We start from the raw sequence: 18,155 nt of genomic DNA on the forward strand, positions 1-18,155 counted from the left end.
AAACCGCGCTGACTGACCAGTGTCAATACTATATGTAAATACTGTACGTTCAGACAATATTGCGTTCAGTAATTTAACTCATTATGCTGGAATTTTCAGCTGTGTATGGCATGTGTGAATTGTTTTTAACAAAAAAAGGGCTACACAAAGCTGATACGCCGTGGCATAATGTTTTAGGGCTGAATGAAAACTCCAAAGCAGAGTGGAGAGCATTACAGTATATAAGGCACCACGAACAAAAAAAATCAGTGCTGGGTTTTTACATGGAATAATTGCAGTCAGTGCTTTTTATTTCTGTCCTAATTCCTGATTCAAGTCAAGAATCCCTTTTTGTCCTGTAAGAGAGCAATGTTTTTATTGTTTTATCCATTGTCCCAGGTTAAAGCCCTTGTTTGGACTCTTAAAAAGCTTTTTAATGATTTTATTCAAGTTTAAGTTTATTTGTATAGCGTTTTTTACAATAGACATTGTCTCAAAGCAGCTTTACAGAACATAAACATAGAACAGAAGGTAAACATAAGAAATAATATAAAGAATTAAATGTAATAAAAGTTCAAGATTAATATTAGATATATTTACTTCACAATGTATATGTATTTATCCCCAATGAGTAAGTCTGAGGTGACTCAGGCAGCAGTGACAAGGAAAAACTCCCTTAGATGGTAAAGGAAGAAACCTTGTGAGGAACCAGACTCAAAGGGGAACCTCATCCTCATATGGGTGACACTGGAGGGTGTGATTATAAATATACAGTCAACAAATGTTGTATTGGTGTAGTGTTAATTTCGTCAGACGAGACGAGACGAAATATGTTCGTCAACAACCTTTTTTTTCATGACTAAGACGAGACGATGACGAGACTGCACCACTGTCCAAAAACGCTGACTAAGACTAAATTAACATGCGTTATTGTTGACGGAAAAAGACGAGACGAAAATGTTTTGTATAAAATAAAAACTAAGATAAAATCTCTCTTCATTTTCGTCTACAATTGTCTCTGCTTTTTCATCAGCTGTTACGCCTTTAAAATATTCACAACGAGTTCGCGGCTTCGCTGTTGCTCAGGTTACAGGTCCGTGAAGCAAGTTATACTGTATTATTATACATTATATATTTATATAACATTATATATTATTATCTAAGGTGGGAGTAAGTCACACATGTGCAAGTCACAAGTAAGTCTCAAGTCTTAACCTTCAAGTCTCAAGCAAGTCCGAGTCATTTTTTGTGAGAGTCAAGTCAAGTCAAGTCAAGTCGTAGCTTTATGTCAAGCAAGTCAAGTCAAGTCGTAACTTGAGTCAAGCAAGTCACTGGCAAGTCATACAGATGTTTGATGATTTAACTAAATGTATATATTAAACAAAGTTATAACTACAGTATTTATGGACTATGAGAGTTTTATTTGCAACAAAAATGATTATATGCATTTATTTTTAAAAGGTGTCCACATACAGGTGAGTTGTAAATACAATAAAAATCTAAAAATGAATAAAAATCAAAACTACAAAGAATAAGATGTAAATGTAATTGAAATAAGGCCAACAGAAAAGCATGCAAAGTTTCAATATGCCTCAAACATGGCAGAAGACCATGGAAAAGTGTATATATAATAAAGTACAATGGTTACTTTGCAACCAAATGGCATTTTTTGTACAGACATTCACCTTTAATGGGACATGAACACATCCTTAAATCAGATCCTTCCTTTTTAACAACAGAATAACAACAACAATCAATCACGTCAACCAAAAAATGTAAATTATTGAATCCCACAAACCTTGAAGTGAATTAACTATGGGGGAGAGAGAGAGAGAGAGAGAGAGAGAGAGAGATGATTGAAGTGAGTGTAATTTATTAAAGGGATAGTTCACCTAAAAATGAAAATTCTGTTATCATTTTCTCACCCTCATGATGTTACAAACCTGTATAGATTTCTTTGTTTTGATGAACACACATGTAGATATTTTGAGGACTGTTTGTAACCAAACCATTTATGAGCCCCATTCACTTCTATAGTGGGAAAAAAGAATACTGTAAAAGTGAATGGGGCTCATGAATGGTTTAGTTATAAACATTCCTTAAAATATCTTCCTCCGTGTTCATCTAAACAAAGAAATGTGTACAGGTTTGTAACATCATGAGGGTGAGAAAATTATGAAAGAATTTTATTTTTTATTTTTGGGTGAACTGTCCCTTTGTGTGTGCATGCGAGACAAGAATATGACTGTGCTTGTAACTCTGAAGTTTTTTTATTTTTATATATATATATATATATGTGCATCCCCATATACGATCCATACGCTTTTCACTCAAAGCCTAACACTGAAGACCAATTACAAGTGCTATTGCAAAACAGCTGACATTCCCAACCATTTGCACTACATTGTGCATACAAAAAAATTTACTTTGATAGAACTTTGTTATTCAAAGGTGAGCGATGTGGTCGCATTCTGCTGTTCTTCTCTTCTCCATCTCGCACAAAATCCCGGTACCTGAACTTAATTATTTTTGGTGTAGCTCCTTCCATGTTTAGTCACGACTGTTAAGGTTTATTAGTTAGTGCGCGCGCTCCCTCAGCTTGCCTGCTGCGTCACGTGGTTAGATTACGTTCTTGCGTGCGTTTAAAAACAGATTTAAAAACGAGATAAAACAAAAAAAACAAGTTATTTCGAGTCATTTAACTCAAGTCCGAGTCAAGTCTCAAGTCATGAATGTCAAGTCAAAGTCAAGTCGAGTCTTTTTTTAATATTTGCCAAGCAAGTCTCAAGTCTCAAATGTGCGACTTAAGTCCGACTCGAGTCAAGTCATATGACTCGAGTCCCCCATCTCTGATTATTATACTGTATATATTATTATATTGTATACTTATTATATTGCTACCTACCAAATAAATCGATAATTTGACTCAAAATGATGATATAAAAAGGAGTTTATTGATTTAAAAACAATTGTATTGTTTCCGCTAAAGAAAATAGTGCGCTCCGTCTCTACGGTTAGAATCCTGTGTGTCCATGGCAACGCTCTGTTTTTCATGGCAACGGTGTGTTATAGTCCGCAGCGGTCTGTTATCAAGAAATAAAATAGTGTGTGTGTAGAAAGAATTCGTCCACACGCCGCTCAATTAAATAAATAATTTAAATAAATAAAATCTCCTGAGGGGGGGCACGGTGGCTTAGTGGTTAGCACGTTCGCCTCACACCTCCAGGGTCGGGGTTCGATTCCCGCCTCCACCTTGTGTGTGTGGAGTTTGCATGTTCTCCCCGTGCTTCGGGGGTTTCCTCTGGGTACTCCGGTTTCCTCCCCCGGTCCAAAGACATGCATGGTAGGTTGATTGGCATCTCTGTAAAATTGTCCCTAGTGTGTGATTGCGTGAGTGAATGAGTGTGTGTGTGTGCCCTGCGATGGGTTGGCACTCCGTCCAGGGTGTATCCTGCCTTGATGCCCGATGACGCCTGAGATAGGCACAGGCTCCCCGTGACCCGAGGTAGTTCGGATAAGCGGTAGAAGATGAATGAATGAATGAAAATCTCCTGAGCACAAGTCCACCCCTGGTCTAGTCAGGCTTTTTGTGTTAAATTATATTTCCTGTCGCTGCGCAGGCTCTTTTATTGTACATGACAGCTTATGTCCCGATGACCGGTCTTTGCATTACGATTAAAAGCAGTATGAATAAAGTAAAAAATGTGATGTGCGGTCAAGTTCGAGTGTATGCACTGTTTAAACGCCCCCACCCCCCAACCTGAAACCTCTTCCCACCCCCCTGTCACAATCACATCATAATCAAAATGAATAATTAGGCTTAAAAGCAAATGTATATGTAAGGGAATCAAGTTTAACAATTACATGTAATATTGCTCCAAATATCATCAATAATGGTGTGTGCAATACATCTTAGGCTTCTTAGATCTTAGGCTTTTCATTAAGTTATTTATTTCCACTATAACACTTGTGTTCCTGATATTATTGCATTTAATGAGGCCTCGTTGTATTTATTCTTACAATAGATTCCAGATGTGGTCAAGCTACAATTTTTTGACTAAATCTAGACTAAAATTAAAAGACTTTTAAAACTAGACTAAGATACCTTGAGTTTTCTTTTGACTAAAACTAGACTAAAATGACGGGACTTTTAGTCGACTAAAACTAAGACTAACAAAAAAGATATGTGAATGACTAAATATGACTAAAACTAACAAGGACACTTGGCACAAGACTAAGACTAAAAATAGGTGACGAAATTAACACTATATTGGTGTAAGGATCATTTTAACGAAGTATTCTGTGTACAGGTCTTCTGTGTAAAGAAGTACTGTATGTGAAAAAAAAAGACAAAGTGAATGTCGACTGTTGAAATGTTTTGCTGGGAAAAGCAAAAAATGGCAATATATATTAGTAAGGGTGTTTAAAGCAACGGTAAAATCTAGAATTGTAGTTGATTTTCGTTCAATTTAAATAATAACGAAGAACTTTTGAGTTTGAGAAGCTTTGTGTTCGGTGTTGTATAGAGAGCTCAGTTTTGCACTAAGTTTGTAAACACCTTTTACAAGTGTTGGTTGGTATGCCGGGAACACAAATTCACAGCCACCAGAGGGAACCCTCTCTTGAGTTGTAGCCACTTCCATGTCCATGTTAGACGCGAAGTATCGTCAGTGTCTTCCTGCGTTTCCGAGCCGTTTGCTTCATGGACTAATCATTCTGTTACTGAAATCTTTGCCTGCCCAGTGTTTATGCCTCTTGCTACCGTTTAAGGATTTGTTTGCTGAGTTTTTCACTTCTGTTTATCGCACATAGATCCAACTCAACCTTTGTTACACACACTAAACCTTTAAAGTGGTTTATTATCTGCAGCAGGAATTTCAAAGTAATGAGAGCGTTTAATTTGGTTTATCCTTGTTGGATATTCAAACTTTAGTCGAATGAAGCATTAAGAAAGCATTAAGAGAACTCAACTCAGTATTCGGCCATTACATGAACTCCTGTGTGTTTCTGCCCCACAGGAATAAATGTTTTGCAGATTGAGAAATTCCTGTGTTTGAGATTAAGTGCAGGAATTTGATTTGGGGGGAAAAAACATATGAACTTTTAGACATTTCCAAACATCAGGCCAAGTCAAAACTTTTTGTCTCATGTAGATGGGAAAAGAAAGAAAGAGAGAGCGAGAGAGAGAGAGAGAGAGAGAGAGAGAGAGTGAAAACAAGGTGGAGTATTTTTTGGCCAGTGAGCTGCAGAGACACACAAACACAGATTTCTCCCCGTATTCGGGTCTATTACTCAGTGTAACTTGCTCTGTGAGCTCAGTGTTAGTGATCGTGTTGTGGCAGCACTATGGTCTCGAGTGTTTTCTGGCTCTCGGCTCAGATGCTGGGGTTTATGTGCCTCCTGATGCCAAGCTCTGGGTTTCTGTTACTGCGTGAAGGAGAGAAATGTGGAGCCTACATCGAAGGCGCATGTGAGAAAGAGCTCGTCTGTGTGCCTACTGAACCCTCATCCTTGTTTTACGCTGCAGGAGAGTGCACTAGTAAGTACAAGTGTATGACTCTGCTTCCACAAACACAAGCTTTCTGCCTCTGTATTGTATTGTATTGTATTGTATTGTAATAATCTATTGATCTATTGATTAATTTATTTTGTGAAGTTTGACTGTTTGTGAGTGTTAGAGCCAACTGGATGACTTCATGTTTTAATTATGTGGCTGTGATAAATCATTTCTCCTGCTCCACGCTACATCTCCCAGGGGTTACGGCTTGTAACTGCTCTGAGTTCCAGTGTCCACCGTGGCCAAAGGATCAATATTGCAGTATAGTGACTGATCCGTGTGGTTGTTGTACCCACTGTGCCAGACGGCCAGGGCAGGTGTGCGGTGGCCAGAGTTGGAGATACGGTAACTGTGAAGAGGGGTCGATTTGCGCCCTTGTTGTGGGACTTGATTCAGTCAGAGCTCCACAGACAGGCGTGTGCAAAGGTACTACAATTACTGCTGCTACTGCTACACAAAAAACTATTAAGCTTACGAATGTGTTTTGTCAAATGTTTTGCTTGAAGAGTGTGGTTGAGAGATCCTTCTTTAAAAATAAATTGCACTTGGTTTGTGATATTTTGGAATAGAAAAGAATACAAATGAATATCTGTTTTTATTTCACTCTGGCATCCTTGCTATCTTTCTTTTTCAGAGCTGCCAAGTCATTTAAAAGACACCTTCTCTGTACCTCAATGTCCTGCTCAATATGGCTGCAACGTTCATGTTGGGAATTGTGATTGTTATTCTGATGACTCCTGTTATGCATCATTCCGTTATAGCACCTATGATGCCTGCAATAAAGTTTTAATGGGTGACACACACACACACACACACACACACACACACACACACACGCACACTCTCCCCATAACAGAGAAATTCAAACACACAGGAGTTCATGAAATGGCCATATTCTGAGTTAAGGTAAGGCCACAGTGAGGAGTTCTCTTAATATTAAAACTGAGGACCTCAGTCTATAGACTTCTTTTGACTCAAAGCGAGCAAGGATTGCCATAGGGTCCATAACTGGGCTTGGAAGGCTGCCATATTGGCCTTGGAATGGAAGAGGGCTTGGCACAGTGCCTTGAACAATACTTGGAACCTGGTTAGGGAGGCTGTCACGTTGGCTTCAGAATGGAATAGGGCTTGAAACAAGGCTTGGAAACTGGTTTAGGAGATTTCCATTTTGGCCTCGATGTGGAACAGGGCTTGGAGCTCTGTGTTTGAGGCTACCCTGTCAGCCTCTGGAGGGAACTCTGTGCTAGAGGCTGCCCTGTCAGCCTTGTTGTGGAACAGGGCTTGGAGCTCTGTATTGGTGGCCACCCTGTTGACCTATTTGTGGAACAGCGCTTGGAGCGCTGCGCTGCAGGCCACCTTGTCTGCCTCTGGAGAGGGCTCTGTGCTGGAGACTACCCTGTCAGACTCATCTTGGAATGGACCTGGGAACTCTGCACTGAAGGCTTCCCCATTGGCCTCTGGAGAAGAAGACCGCCCTGTCAGCCTCAGTTAGGAACAGGGCTTGGAGCTCAGTGAAGGGTGGCTTCCTTTAGCCTTTGGAGAAAGCTCTGTGCTTGAGGTCGGGCTCAGCATGGAACGGGGCTTGGAGATCAGCATTGGATGGCATTTGTCAGACACAGGAGGGAGCTCTTGAGCATTGAAGGTCATCATGTTGGCCTCTTAAGGAAGCTCTTGAGCAAGAAGGGGCTTTCCACTTCAGCAAAATGTAATACCCAATTGAGGGTTCGGCCCTTCAGGCAAGACGGTCGAAACCTCAGCCACTGTTCTTCCTTTGGCTTGGGGTTTGGTACGTTAGAAAAGTAGCATTGGGCCAGAACATGAACAGAATGCTGCCAGCACCATGCACTGAATCGTGAGAGAATTGTGACAGGACCTCATTAAACAGACCACTTTTGACTCAAACATTTGTCATTAGCATCACAGTAAAAGTTAATGCTACATTCGTCTAAAGATCGAAAATCTAAGTTTATATGATTTTTATATATACTTTTATTTTTATATATTAACATACTGTTATAAAACTGTTACAGACAATATTTCAAGCAGTTCATTCTTACTGTATTTTGCATATTTTTTGTTTAAATGCGAAAATCTGTATGAAAAGTTCAATTTAAACGTGCAGAACTTTAACCGAGTGATTAATGATGCTCACCGGCACTGACACAAATATCTACTCACCCACATCCACTCATCCATACATTTCAAGGGGTTCCTTATGTGATACACTGTCATATACATTGACTCATACAGACGTCTCACTATAATTTTTTTCCCTCCTTTAAGCTGACAGGATGTATAGCATGTATGACAGCGACCAAGATCCCGAAGTAGAGCCACCTGTGAGGGCGTGTATGGAGTACGCTTGTGAGGTTCAGGGCTGTGAGTGTGTGTGTCAGTATAGAAAGTGTGACAGCAGGACAAGTCCACTCTACGAGACCGCCTGCTGTAAAATTCTGAGTAAGAGGAAGAACACATCATTTACTAGAATTATTATTGATTCTTTGATGCTTGCTCTAATGCATTTGTCTCTCTCTCTCTCTCTCTCTCTTTCTCTATCTCAGGGGATTCTGGCTGCCAAAATGCCTCCTGTCCTGAGATTCCCACTCCGCCTTGTCCAGCAGACTCCTTCATCAGTCAGCCCCACACTGAACCTGGTCAGTGCTGCCCCATTATACCTCCTCTATGCACCTGCAACTTCAAAACCTGCGCTCCAAAACCCAAATACTGCCCTGAGGGTGGATATCCCAGACTTGTTGCGAAGGGTAACGGCCACCCGGGGAACTGCTGCGACCGCTATGAGTGTATGAAAGAAGATTAATTAGGACATGGACACACACACACATTGATTACATTCAGGGGTTTGTTACCTCAAGGAGATCAGAGGAAAACCTTGCGAAAGTGCATCGGATCATCCGAGACTGTGACTGTATGATTCATCGCTAATCTCTGGTTCTGTCTTCTTTTAACTGAGCTCAGTGATGTACTTTTATTCTGAGTCATTAAATCTTCAGTGATTATTTTTGGACATAGATGTCTTACTCTAAGCTTTGCATTTACACTTTCAAAGAAAACAAAGAGAAAAAGACAAAGTGAATGTCAACTGTTGAAATGTTTTGCTGGGAAAAGCAAAAATGGCAATATATTTTAGCAGAAGAAATCACACACGACAAAGAAATGATAGCGACGTAGTAAGGGTGTTTAAAACAACGGTAAAATCTAGAATTGTAGTTCAATTTATAAAATAATAAAGAACTTTGAATCTGTATAATGTTGTAGAGAAGCTTTGTGTTCGGTGTTGTATAGCGAGCTCAGTTTTGCACTAAGTTTGTAAACACCTTTTAAAAATGTTGTTTTTAATTTTATAATAAAAAGCTTTTGAAAGTCAAAGTCACACCCAGGTACACTGTTGTAATGACGGGTCGTAAGAATGAGGATCCATTTGCAGCTTTTAATAGACAAACTCGTAAACAACAGGCAGGGTTCGGTAACGGCAAACACAGCAGAGTAGGCTAGGCAAAGACATGGTCAGGGTAACAGGCAAAAGGTCAGGGCAGGCAGGAAACAGTCGTGAGGCAAAATACAGAAACAGGAAATACTAGAAACACTCAGCATGACAGCCGTAGCAAATCAAGACTTCGCACTGGAGTCAGTTCAAGTTTGCCTTAAATAGGCGCTGGGTAATTGGCCGCAGGTGGCAGTGCAATCAGTCCCGGCATGTGGCTTATGGGAAATGTAGTCAGGAAGTGTTAGTACTCCGGGGACGGCTCCCTCTGTTGGCGGTCGGAGGACGAGATGGGTGCTTCCATCATGACAACTGAAACGGGAAGGGGGAGGTCTGTAACTGGAACACAAATTTGCAGCCACCAGAGGGAACCCTCTCCCGAGTTCTAGCCACTTCTGGATCTCGCACAAGTAAACCACAGTCACGCCACCTTAGACACGAAGTATCGTCAGTGTCTTCCTGCGTTTCCGAGCCGTTTGCTTCATGGACTAATCATTCTGTTACTGATATCTTTGCCTGCCCAGTGTTTATGCCTCTTGCTACCGTTTAAGGATTTGTTTGCTGAGTTTTTCACTTCTGTTTATCGCACATAGATCCAACTCAACCTTTGTTACACACACTAAACCTTTAAAGTGGTTTATTATCTGCAGCAGGAATTTCAAAGTAATGAGAGCGTTTAATTTGGTTTATCCTTGTTGAATATTCAAACTTTAGTCGAATGAAGCATTAAGAAAGCATTAAGAGAACTCAACTCAGTATTCGGCCGTTACATGAACTCCTGTGTGTTTCTGCCCCACAGGAATAAATGTTTTGCAGATTGAGAAATTCCTGTGTTTGAGATTAAGTGCAGGAATTTGATTTGGGGGGAAAAAACATATGAACTTTTAGACATTTACAAACATCAGGCCAAGTCAAAACTTTTTTGTCTCATGTAGATGGGGAAAGAAAGAGAGAGAGAGAGAGAGAGAGAGAGAGAGAGTGAAAACAAGGTGGAGTATTTTTTGGCCAGTGAGCTGCAGAGACACACAAACACAGATTTCTCCCCGTATTCGGGTCTATTACTCAGTGTAACTTGCTCTGTGAGCTCAGTGTTAGTGATCGTGTTGTGGCAGCACTATGGTCTCGAGTGTTTTCTGGCTCTCGGCTCAGACGCTGGGGTTTATGTGCCTCCTGATGCCAAGCTCTGGGTTTCTGTTACTGCGTGAAGGAGAGAAATGTGGATCAGACATCAAAGGCGCATGTGAGAAAGATCTCATCTGTGTGCCTACTGAACCCTCATCCTTGTTTTACGCTGTAGGAGAGTGCACTAGTAAGTACAAGTGTATGACTCTGCCTCCACAAACACAAGCTTTCTGCCTCTGTATTGTCAATGTTTAAGGATTGTCTATTGATGAATTTATTTTGTGAAGTTTGACTGTTTGTGAGTGTTAGAGCCAACTGGATGACTTCATGTTTAAATTATGTGGCTGTGATAAATCATTTTTCCTGCTCCACGCTACATCTCCCAGGGGTTACGGGTTGTAACTGCTCCGAGTTCCAGTGTCCACCGCGGCGAAGGGGTGAATATTGCAGTATAGTGACTGATCCGTGTGGTTGTTGTACCCACTGTGCCAGACGGCCAGGGCAGGTGTGCGGTGGCCCGAGTTGGAGATACGGTAACTGTGAAAAGGGGTCGATTTGCGCCCTTGTTGTGGGACTTGATTCAGTCAGAGCTCCACAGACAGGCGTGTGCAAAGGTACTACAATTACTGCTGCTACTGCTACACAAAAAACTATTAAGCTTACGAATGTGTTTTGTCAAATGTTTTGCTTGAAGAGTGTGGTTGAGAGATCCTTCTTTAAAAATAAATTGCACTTGGTTTGTGATATTTTGGAATAAAAAGAATACAAATGAATATCTGTTTTTATTTCACTCTGGCGTCCTTGCTATCTTTCTTTTTCAGAGCTTCCACGTCATTTAAAAGACACCTTCTCTGCACCTCAATGTCCTATTCAACGTGGCTGCAACGTTCATGTTGGGAATTGTGATTGTTATTCTGATGACTCCTGTTATGCATCATTCAGTTATAGCACCTATGATGCCTGCAATCAAGTTTTAATAGGTCACACACACACACACACACACACACACACACACACACACACACACACACACACACACTCTCCCCATAACAGAGAAATTCAAACACACAGGAGTTCATGAAATGGCCATATTCTGAGTTAAGGTAAGGCCACAGTGAGGAGTTCTCTTAATATTAAAACTGAGGACCTCAGTCTATAGACTTCTTTTGACTCAAAGCGAGCGAGGATTGCCATAGGGTCCATAACTGGGCTTGGAAGGCTGCCATATTGGCCTTGGAATGGAAGAGGGCTTGGCACAGTGCCTTGAACAGTACTTGGAACCTGATTAGGGAGGCTGTCACATTGGACTCTGGAGAAGAAAACCGCCCTGTCAGCCTCAGTTAGGAACAGGGCTTGGAGCTCAGTGAAGGGTGGCTTCCTTTAGCCTTTGGAGAAAGCTCTGTGCTTGAGGTCAGGCTCAGCATGGAACGGGGCTTGGAGATCAGCATTGGATGGCATTTGTCAGACACAGGAGGGAGCTCTTGAGCATTGAAGGTCATCATGTTGGCCTCTTAAGGAAGCTCTTGAGCAAGAAGGGGCTTTCCACTTCAGCAAAATGTAATCCCCAATTGAGGGTTCGGCCATTCAGGCAAGACGGTCGAAACCTCAGCCACTGTTCTTCCTTTGTCTTGGGGTTTGGAATCGTGAGAGAATTGTGACAGGACCTCATTAAACAGACCACTTTTGACTCAAACATTTGTCATTAGCATCACAGTAAAAGTTAATGCTACATTCGTCTAAAGATCGAAAATCTAAGTAAACTTTTGACATAAATCTATAATACTGACTCTACACTAGACCGTTCAAACTTTGTAGCTAAAACACACAATGGATAAAAACGGCAAACAGTTTATATGATTTTTATATATACTTTTATTTTTATATATTAATATACTGTTATACAACTGTTATAGACAATATTTCAAGCAGTTCATTCTTACTGTATTCTGCAGTAAAACATCAGTGTAAACATGTAGAACTTTAACCGAGTGATTAATGATGCTCACCGGCACTGATACAAATTTTTACTCACCCACACCCACTCATGCATATACATTGACTCATACAGACGTCTCACTATAACTTTTTTCCGTCCTTTAAGCTGACAGGATGTATTTCTCGTATGACACCATCCCCGAAGTAGAGCCACCTGTGAGGGCGTGTATGGAGTACGCTTGTGAGGTTCAGGGCTGTGAGTGTGTGTGTCAGTATAGAAAGTGTGACAGCAGGACAAGTCCACTCTACGAGACCGCCTGCTGTAAAATTCTGAGTAAGAGGAAGAACACATCATTTACTAGGATTATTATTGATTCTTTGATGCTTGCTCTAATGCATTTGTCTCTCTCTTTCTCTCTCTATCTTTCTCTATCTCAGGGGATTCTGGCTGCCAAAATGCCTCCTGTCCTGAGATTCCCACTCCGCCTTGTCCAGCAGACTCCTTCATCAGTCAGCCCCACACTGAACCTGGTCAGTGCTGCCCCATTATACCTCCTCTATGCACCTGCAACTTCAAAACCTGCGCTCCAAAACCCAAATACTGCCCTGAGGGTGGATATCCCAGACTTGTTGCGAAGGGTAACGGCCACCCGGGGAACTGCTGCGACCGCTATGAGTGTATGAAAGAAGATTAATTAGGACATGGACACACACATTTCTTACATTCAGGGGTTTGTTACAGTACCTCAAGGAGACCAGAGGAAAACCTTACAAAAGTGCATCGGATCATCCTGAATGATTCGTCGCTAATCTCTGGTTCTGTCTTCTTTTAACTGAGCTCAGCGACGTACTTTTATTCTGAGTTATTAAATCTTCAGTGATTATTTTTGGAGACAAGATAAGCTTTGCATATACACTTTCAAAGTCAAATCATTTGCTCCAGTGTATTAATGAAAACTATATACGATTCAATAAAAGAGTAAAAAATCATCACCTTGGAAATTCCTAGTTTTTAGAGTGAAAGGATCCATGAGACTTCCTCCTTGTTCCTCCTCCTTCTCTGACCCTGAACCCCAGTTCTGTGCCATACTTTCAGGTTGCGAGTCACAGCCACTGACTCTGTCACGAGCATGTCTCAAACTTCTCATTTACTCTTTCTGTCATAGATTTCATCTTTGTCTGTTTCATAGCATCAGACCTGTTCTCATCTTTTGTTTTTGCCCCAATTCTATTCACAATTGGCCATTGAATAGAAGTTATTTTAATTATGTTTAAATAATTTGTTTAGCAGTCCCTCACGGTAAGAATTAGCATTTTCAGAAGTAATATTTCCCAAAATATGTATGATATATTACCTGAAAGTCAAAAATGTAGTACATAGGAAGATGATTTAATGTTGATATTTAGACTGAAAGACAGAGAGAGAGAGAGAGAGAGAGAGAGAGAGAGAGAGAGAGAAAGAAAGCTCTAGGAAGATGAAGGTGACGTTCATGTTCATGTTGTTTATGAATGTTGACTGTATGGACTTTTAACTAAACCTCCATGATAAAAAGAGAGTTCTGATCCTGCAGGCACACCACCGTCAAACAAATGCTATCATCCTAATGTTAAGTAGTCTCTTCTTCTTCTTCTTCTTCTTCTCTTTCTTTCTTTCTTTCTTTCTTTCTTTCTTTCTTTCTCTAACCTACAACTCCTATTCAAACACAAAAGAAAGTCTTTCAGTGGGAAGAAATAAACAATACACATAAACAATGCCACTTAACATACTTTTCCTAGACTTCACACTCACTTTTATGGCCAAAAAACGATCATAAACTATTTCTTGTTTTCTCTTTTCCGTCACAAAGTTCTAAAAATTCAGCAGATTGTGAAAGACCCTGAGGTTCGGTATGAGGTTTAGAAAAACAACAGCAGCTTGGATTTAACTCAGATCACACCTAATTCCATCTGTTTTCTGTTTAGATAAGAGAGAGAGAGAGAGAGAGAGAGAGAGAGAGAGAGAGAGAGAGAGAGAGAGAGAGAGAGAGAGAGAGCCAGAGAGAGAGACAGAGAGAGAGAGAGAGAGAGAGAGAGAGAGAGAGAGAGAGAGAGAGAGAGAGAGAGAGACAGAGAGAGAGAGAGAGAATCAAGAGACATAAATAATTGGTTAGTAACAACCGGATCAACCCAAGCAAGCTCTAGGAAGATGAAGGTGACGTTCATGTTCATGTTGTTTATGAATGTTGACTGTATGGACTTTTAACTAAACCTCCATGATAAAAAGAGAGTTCTGATCCTGCAGGTACACCACCGTCAAACAAATGCTATCATCCTAATGTTAAGTAGTCTCTTCTTCTTCTTCTTCTTCTCTTTCTTTCTTTCTTTCTTTCTTTCTTTCTATCTCTAACCTACTATAATAATAACAGGAGTGAGGGGTGGAGGAGGCAAATATGTTGTGTGATTTGTGTGGAGAGCTTGAAGAGTTTTCAGTGCATCTTCAGATCTTTGTGAGATTGAATCAGTGATAATTTCTCTGTGAGTCTCAGTTTTAGTGCCTTTGTGCCTCTTAGCTCTGATGCTACTGTTTATGTGCCTCCTGATTGTGCTGTTACATAAGTGTATATATGTAAACAAGAACCCTCTTTGCTACAACCCTCTATTTTTGCACAATGTTCTGTATAATATACAGAATGCACACTGGTCGGTGCTACACTGTGTATCTGTCCTGAAATGTTTTGTATTGTCTGTCTGCACTGTCTTTTGTCTGTTCTGTCTTTTTTCTGCACTGTCTCCTGTCTGCACTGTCTCCTGTCTGCACTGTCTCCTGTCTGCACTGTCTCCTGTCTGCACTGTCTCCTGTCTGCTCTGTCTCCTGTCTGCTCTGTCTCCTGTCTGCTCTGTCTCCTGTCTGCACTGTCTTCTGTCTGCACTGTCTTCTGTCTGCACTGTCTCCTGTCTACATTTACATTTACATCATGTGACAGACGCCCTTATCCAGAGCGACGTACATAAGTGCTTAAATCTCTAACATTGAATACATTAATGCTGGATCACTAAGTTACATACTTAAGATACCATGAGTTTAAAACATTTGTTCAAAGTTACAATGAAAAAGTGTCAAAGGTGTGTTTTTTTTTTTGTTTTTGTTTTTTTAAAATGCGAAAGATAATGAAAGAAGTGCTAGTTGAAGTGTTTCATGAATAAGTAGGTCTTCAACTGCCGCTTGAAAATAGCCAGTGACTCAGCTGTCCGGACCTCTAGGGGAAGTTCATTAACCACCTTGGTGCCAGAACAGAGAAGAGTCTTTCCTCTTACCCTGAGAGATGGTGGAACCAGTCGAGCAGTGCTGGTAGATCGGAGGGTGCGGGGTGCAGTGCGAGGAGTGATGAGGGCTTTGAGGTAAGAGGGAGCTGGTCCATTTTTGGCTTTGTAGGCCAGCATCAGTGTTTTGAATCTGATGCGTGCAGCTACCGTAAGCCAGTGGAGGGATCGCAGCAGCGGGGGGGTATGCGAGAACTTTGGCAGGTTGAAAATAAGCCGGGCAGCTGCATTTTGGATCATTTGCAGAAGACGGATTGCGTTCATAGGTAGACCTGCCAGCAGTGCATTGCAGTAATCCAGTCTAGAAATGACAAGAGACTGAACAAGTACCTGAGCAGCCTGTGTGGACAGAAATGGTCGAATCCTTCTAATGTTGTAGAGAAGAAGCCGACATGAGCGAGTCACATTAGCAACATGAGAGGAAAAGGACAGTTGATTGTCCATGGTTACCCCAAGGTTGCAAGCTGTGGCTGAAGGGGAGATCAGATCATTGTGCAAGGATATAGCAAGATCATGACCTGGGGATGAATCACCTGATGATCAGCAGTTCAGTTTTTCTAGGATTAAGCTTTAACTGATGAGCAGTCATCCATGATGAAATTTCTGCCAGACATGCAGAGATCCGGTCAGAAGCTGTGGCAAAGAGAAGATAAGTTGTGTATCATCAGCATAGCAGTGGTAAGAGAACCCATGTGAGGAAATAACTTCACCAAGAGAGTGAGTATACAGGGAGAAAAGAAGAGGACCAAGTACTGAGCCTTGTAGGATGCCAGTGGAGAGTCTGCGTGGAGCAGATGTCACTCCCTTCCATGTTACCTGATATGAGCGTCCTTCCAGGTAGGAAGCGAACCATTCCCAAGCTGATCCACAAATCCCAAGACTCCTGAGGGTGGCTAAGAGAGTCTTGTGGTTGACCATATCAAACGCTGCTGAAAGGTCAAGGAGGATAAGGACGGATGACAGTTTGGCTGATCTAGCAGCATGTAGTTTCTCAGAGACATTAAAAAAAGGGCTGTCTCTGTGGAATGAGCTGCTTTAAAGTAGGGGTCTTGGAGGTTGTTCTGTGAGAGATAGACAGACAGTTGATTAAAGACAATGCGTTCAAGAATTTTTGAAAGAAACGAGAGAAGTGATACCTTTCTGTAGTTACTGATGTCTGATGGATCCAGAGCAGGCTTCTTTAGGTTGGGAATAACCCTTGCTCTCTTGAAAGTAGTTGGTACCTGACCAGATGCTATGGATCTATTGGCGATAGTGGTAATGAAGGGCAGAAGGTCTTGCGAGATGGTCTGGAGCATAGTGGAAGGGAGTGGATCCAATGGGCAGGTGGTAGGATTGCAAGACTGGATGAGTTGTAGAATCTCTTCTGCTGCTACAGTTGAGAAATGCGACAACAAAGGTGTAGGGGAGTCCATACTCTGAGATGTAAGTGCAGTCGGGGCTGAAGTGAAGTTCCGGCAGATTTCCTCAATCTTCTCCTGGTAGAAAGAAGCAAAGTCTTCTGCAATCAGGGAGGATGAAGAAGGTGTAGCCGGGGGTTTGAGCAGAGAAGAGATGATGCTGTGGAATTTCTGAGGGTCATGTGAGGAAGCTTCAAGCTCTTCCTTGTAGAAGGAAGTCTTGGCAGAAGTCACATCTGAGGAGAACTTGGCCATGAGTGTTCGGTAAGAATCAAGATCTGCATCAAGTTGTGATCTCTTCCACTTTCTCTCTGATGATCTTAGCTCTCTTCGATTGTTGCACAGCACATCTGAAAGCCAAGGAGCAGAACAAGAAGTTTTCTTGGGTTTAGTGAACATAGGGCAGAGGAAGTCCATAGTTGAGGAAAGAGATGAGAGGAAAGTATCTGTGGCCGAGTCCAAGGGTAGTGAGGAAAAAGACTCAGGATCAGGAAGGGAAGAAAGAGTGCCAGAAGCTACAGAAGAAGGGGAGACAGAGTGAAGGTTGCGGCGGGTAAGAGCAAGGGGGTGAGAGGTAGTTTTATGGAGGGTAGGGAGAGTGATGGTGAAGGATACCAGGTGATGATCAGAGACGTGTAGTGGGGTAGCAGTCACGTCTGTAGCTGGAGAAGGACGGGTGAAAACCAGGTCCAGGACATTGCCTCCTTTGTGTCTGCACTCTTTTGTCTGCACTGTCTCCCGTCTGCACTGTCTTTTGTCTGCACTGTCTCCTGTCTGCACTGTCTGCACTGTCTCCCGTCTGCACTGTCCCCTGTCTGCACTGTCCCCTGTCTGCACTGTCCCCTGTCTCCTTAGCTCTGTGCCGTTTCATAAAACCCCATGGTCCTGGAGAAACGCTGTTTCATTTCACTGTGTACTTGTAACCCGTGTGGCTCGCTTATGCCCGGCGTGATGTGCGGCCAGCGACACCGGGTATTAAAACTTGGTCTGCGTTGTGTTACGTTGTGTGATGCAAAGACAGACACGGGACAGCAGGCAACCGATTCACTGGATCCTTTTTTACTGTCTGTTTAACAGAGACAAATAAGCAGCCTCAGATTGAGTGGCCCTTATAACACTCTATAAAACAAATGATGCACCTCCATTACCATGTGCTGGTCTCACATAAAAGACAGAAATATACCTCAAAGAATGGAAAATGGTGAAAATAATGCCAAGGATAGATAAAATAGTACTTTACACATAAATTTGGGTGAAAATACCAATATAAAAGATATAATTAAAATAAGGATTACATAAAATTAACAGGATGACAAAATAAACCTACCTCTTCCATTAAATCACATTTCAAAAGGGAAGA

The 18,155-nt window shown here is 41.6% G+C and overlaps 1 protein-coding gene and 1 long non-coding RNA gene across 3 annotated transcripts; one reads left to right on the plus strand and one right to left on the minus strand.

Annotated features, from left to right (window-relative positions):
* The first annotated feature begins 5,210 nt into the window (after window positions 1–5,210).
* Window positions 5,211–13,085, plus strand: LOC132853616 (cysteine-rich motor neuron 1 protein-like). 2 transcript variants are annotated; one of them, XM_060881498.1, is made up of 9 exons: window positions 5,211–5,518; window positions 5,735–5,962; window positions 6,171–6,329; window positions 7,820–7,993; window positions 8,098–10,347; window positions 10,547–10,774; window positions 10,982–11,140; window positions 12,262–12,429; window positions 12,534–13,085. In XM_060881498.1, the coding sequence occupies exons 1-5, from the start codon at window positions 5,326–5,328 to the stop codon at window positions 8,352–8,354; spliced, it is 1,011 nt and encodes a 336-aa protein (XP_060737481.1). In that variant the 5' UTR covers window positions 5,211–5,325; the 3' UTR covers window positions 8,355–10,347; window positions 10,547–10,774; window positions 10,982–11,140; window positions 12,262–12,429; window positions 12,534–13,085. The 2 variants fall into 2 exon arrangements, with proteins under 2 accessions (XP_060737481.1, XP_060737482.1); XM_060881499.1 differs by lacking the exons at window positions 5,211–5,518; window positions 5,735–5,962; window positions 6,171–6,329; window positions 7,820–7,993 and having other exon boundaries at window positions 10,035–10,347.
* Window positions 13,086–17,838: 4,753 nt separating this feature from the next.
* LOC132854199 (uncharacterized) lies at window positions 17,839–18,155 on the minus strand. Its single transcript, XR_009649229.1, has 2 exons — window positions 18,123–18,155; window positions 17,839–17,914 (listed from the first exon to the last, which is right to left on the minus strand). It is a non-coding gene; the product is annotated as an uncharacterized LOC132854199 (long non-coding RNA).

Source organism: Tachysurus vachellii, chromosome 11, assembly GCF_030014155.1.
Source record: "Tachysurus vachellii isolate PV-2020 chromosome 11, HZAU_Pvac_v1, whole genome shotgun sequence".
Lineage (NCBI taxonomy): Eukaryota > Metazoa > Chordata > Actinopteri > Siluriformes > Bagridae > Tachysurus > Tachysurus vachellii.

Coding starts and splice junctions, on each gene's coding strand:
- LOC132853616 (XM_060881498.1), top strand. CDS start 5,326: ATGGTCTCGAGTGTTTTCTGGCTCTCGGCTCAGATGCTGGGGTTTATG. Junction 6,330..7,819: donor CTGCAATAAAGTTTTAATGG/GTGACACACACA, acceptor CCCTCCTTTAAG/CTGACAGGATGTATAGCATG. Junction 7,994..8,097: donor CGCCTGCTGTAAAATTCTGA/GTAAGAGGAAGA, acceptor TCTCTATCTCAG/GGGATTCTGGCTGCCAAAAT.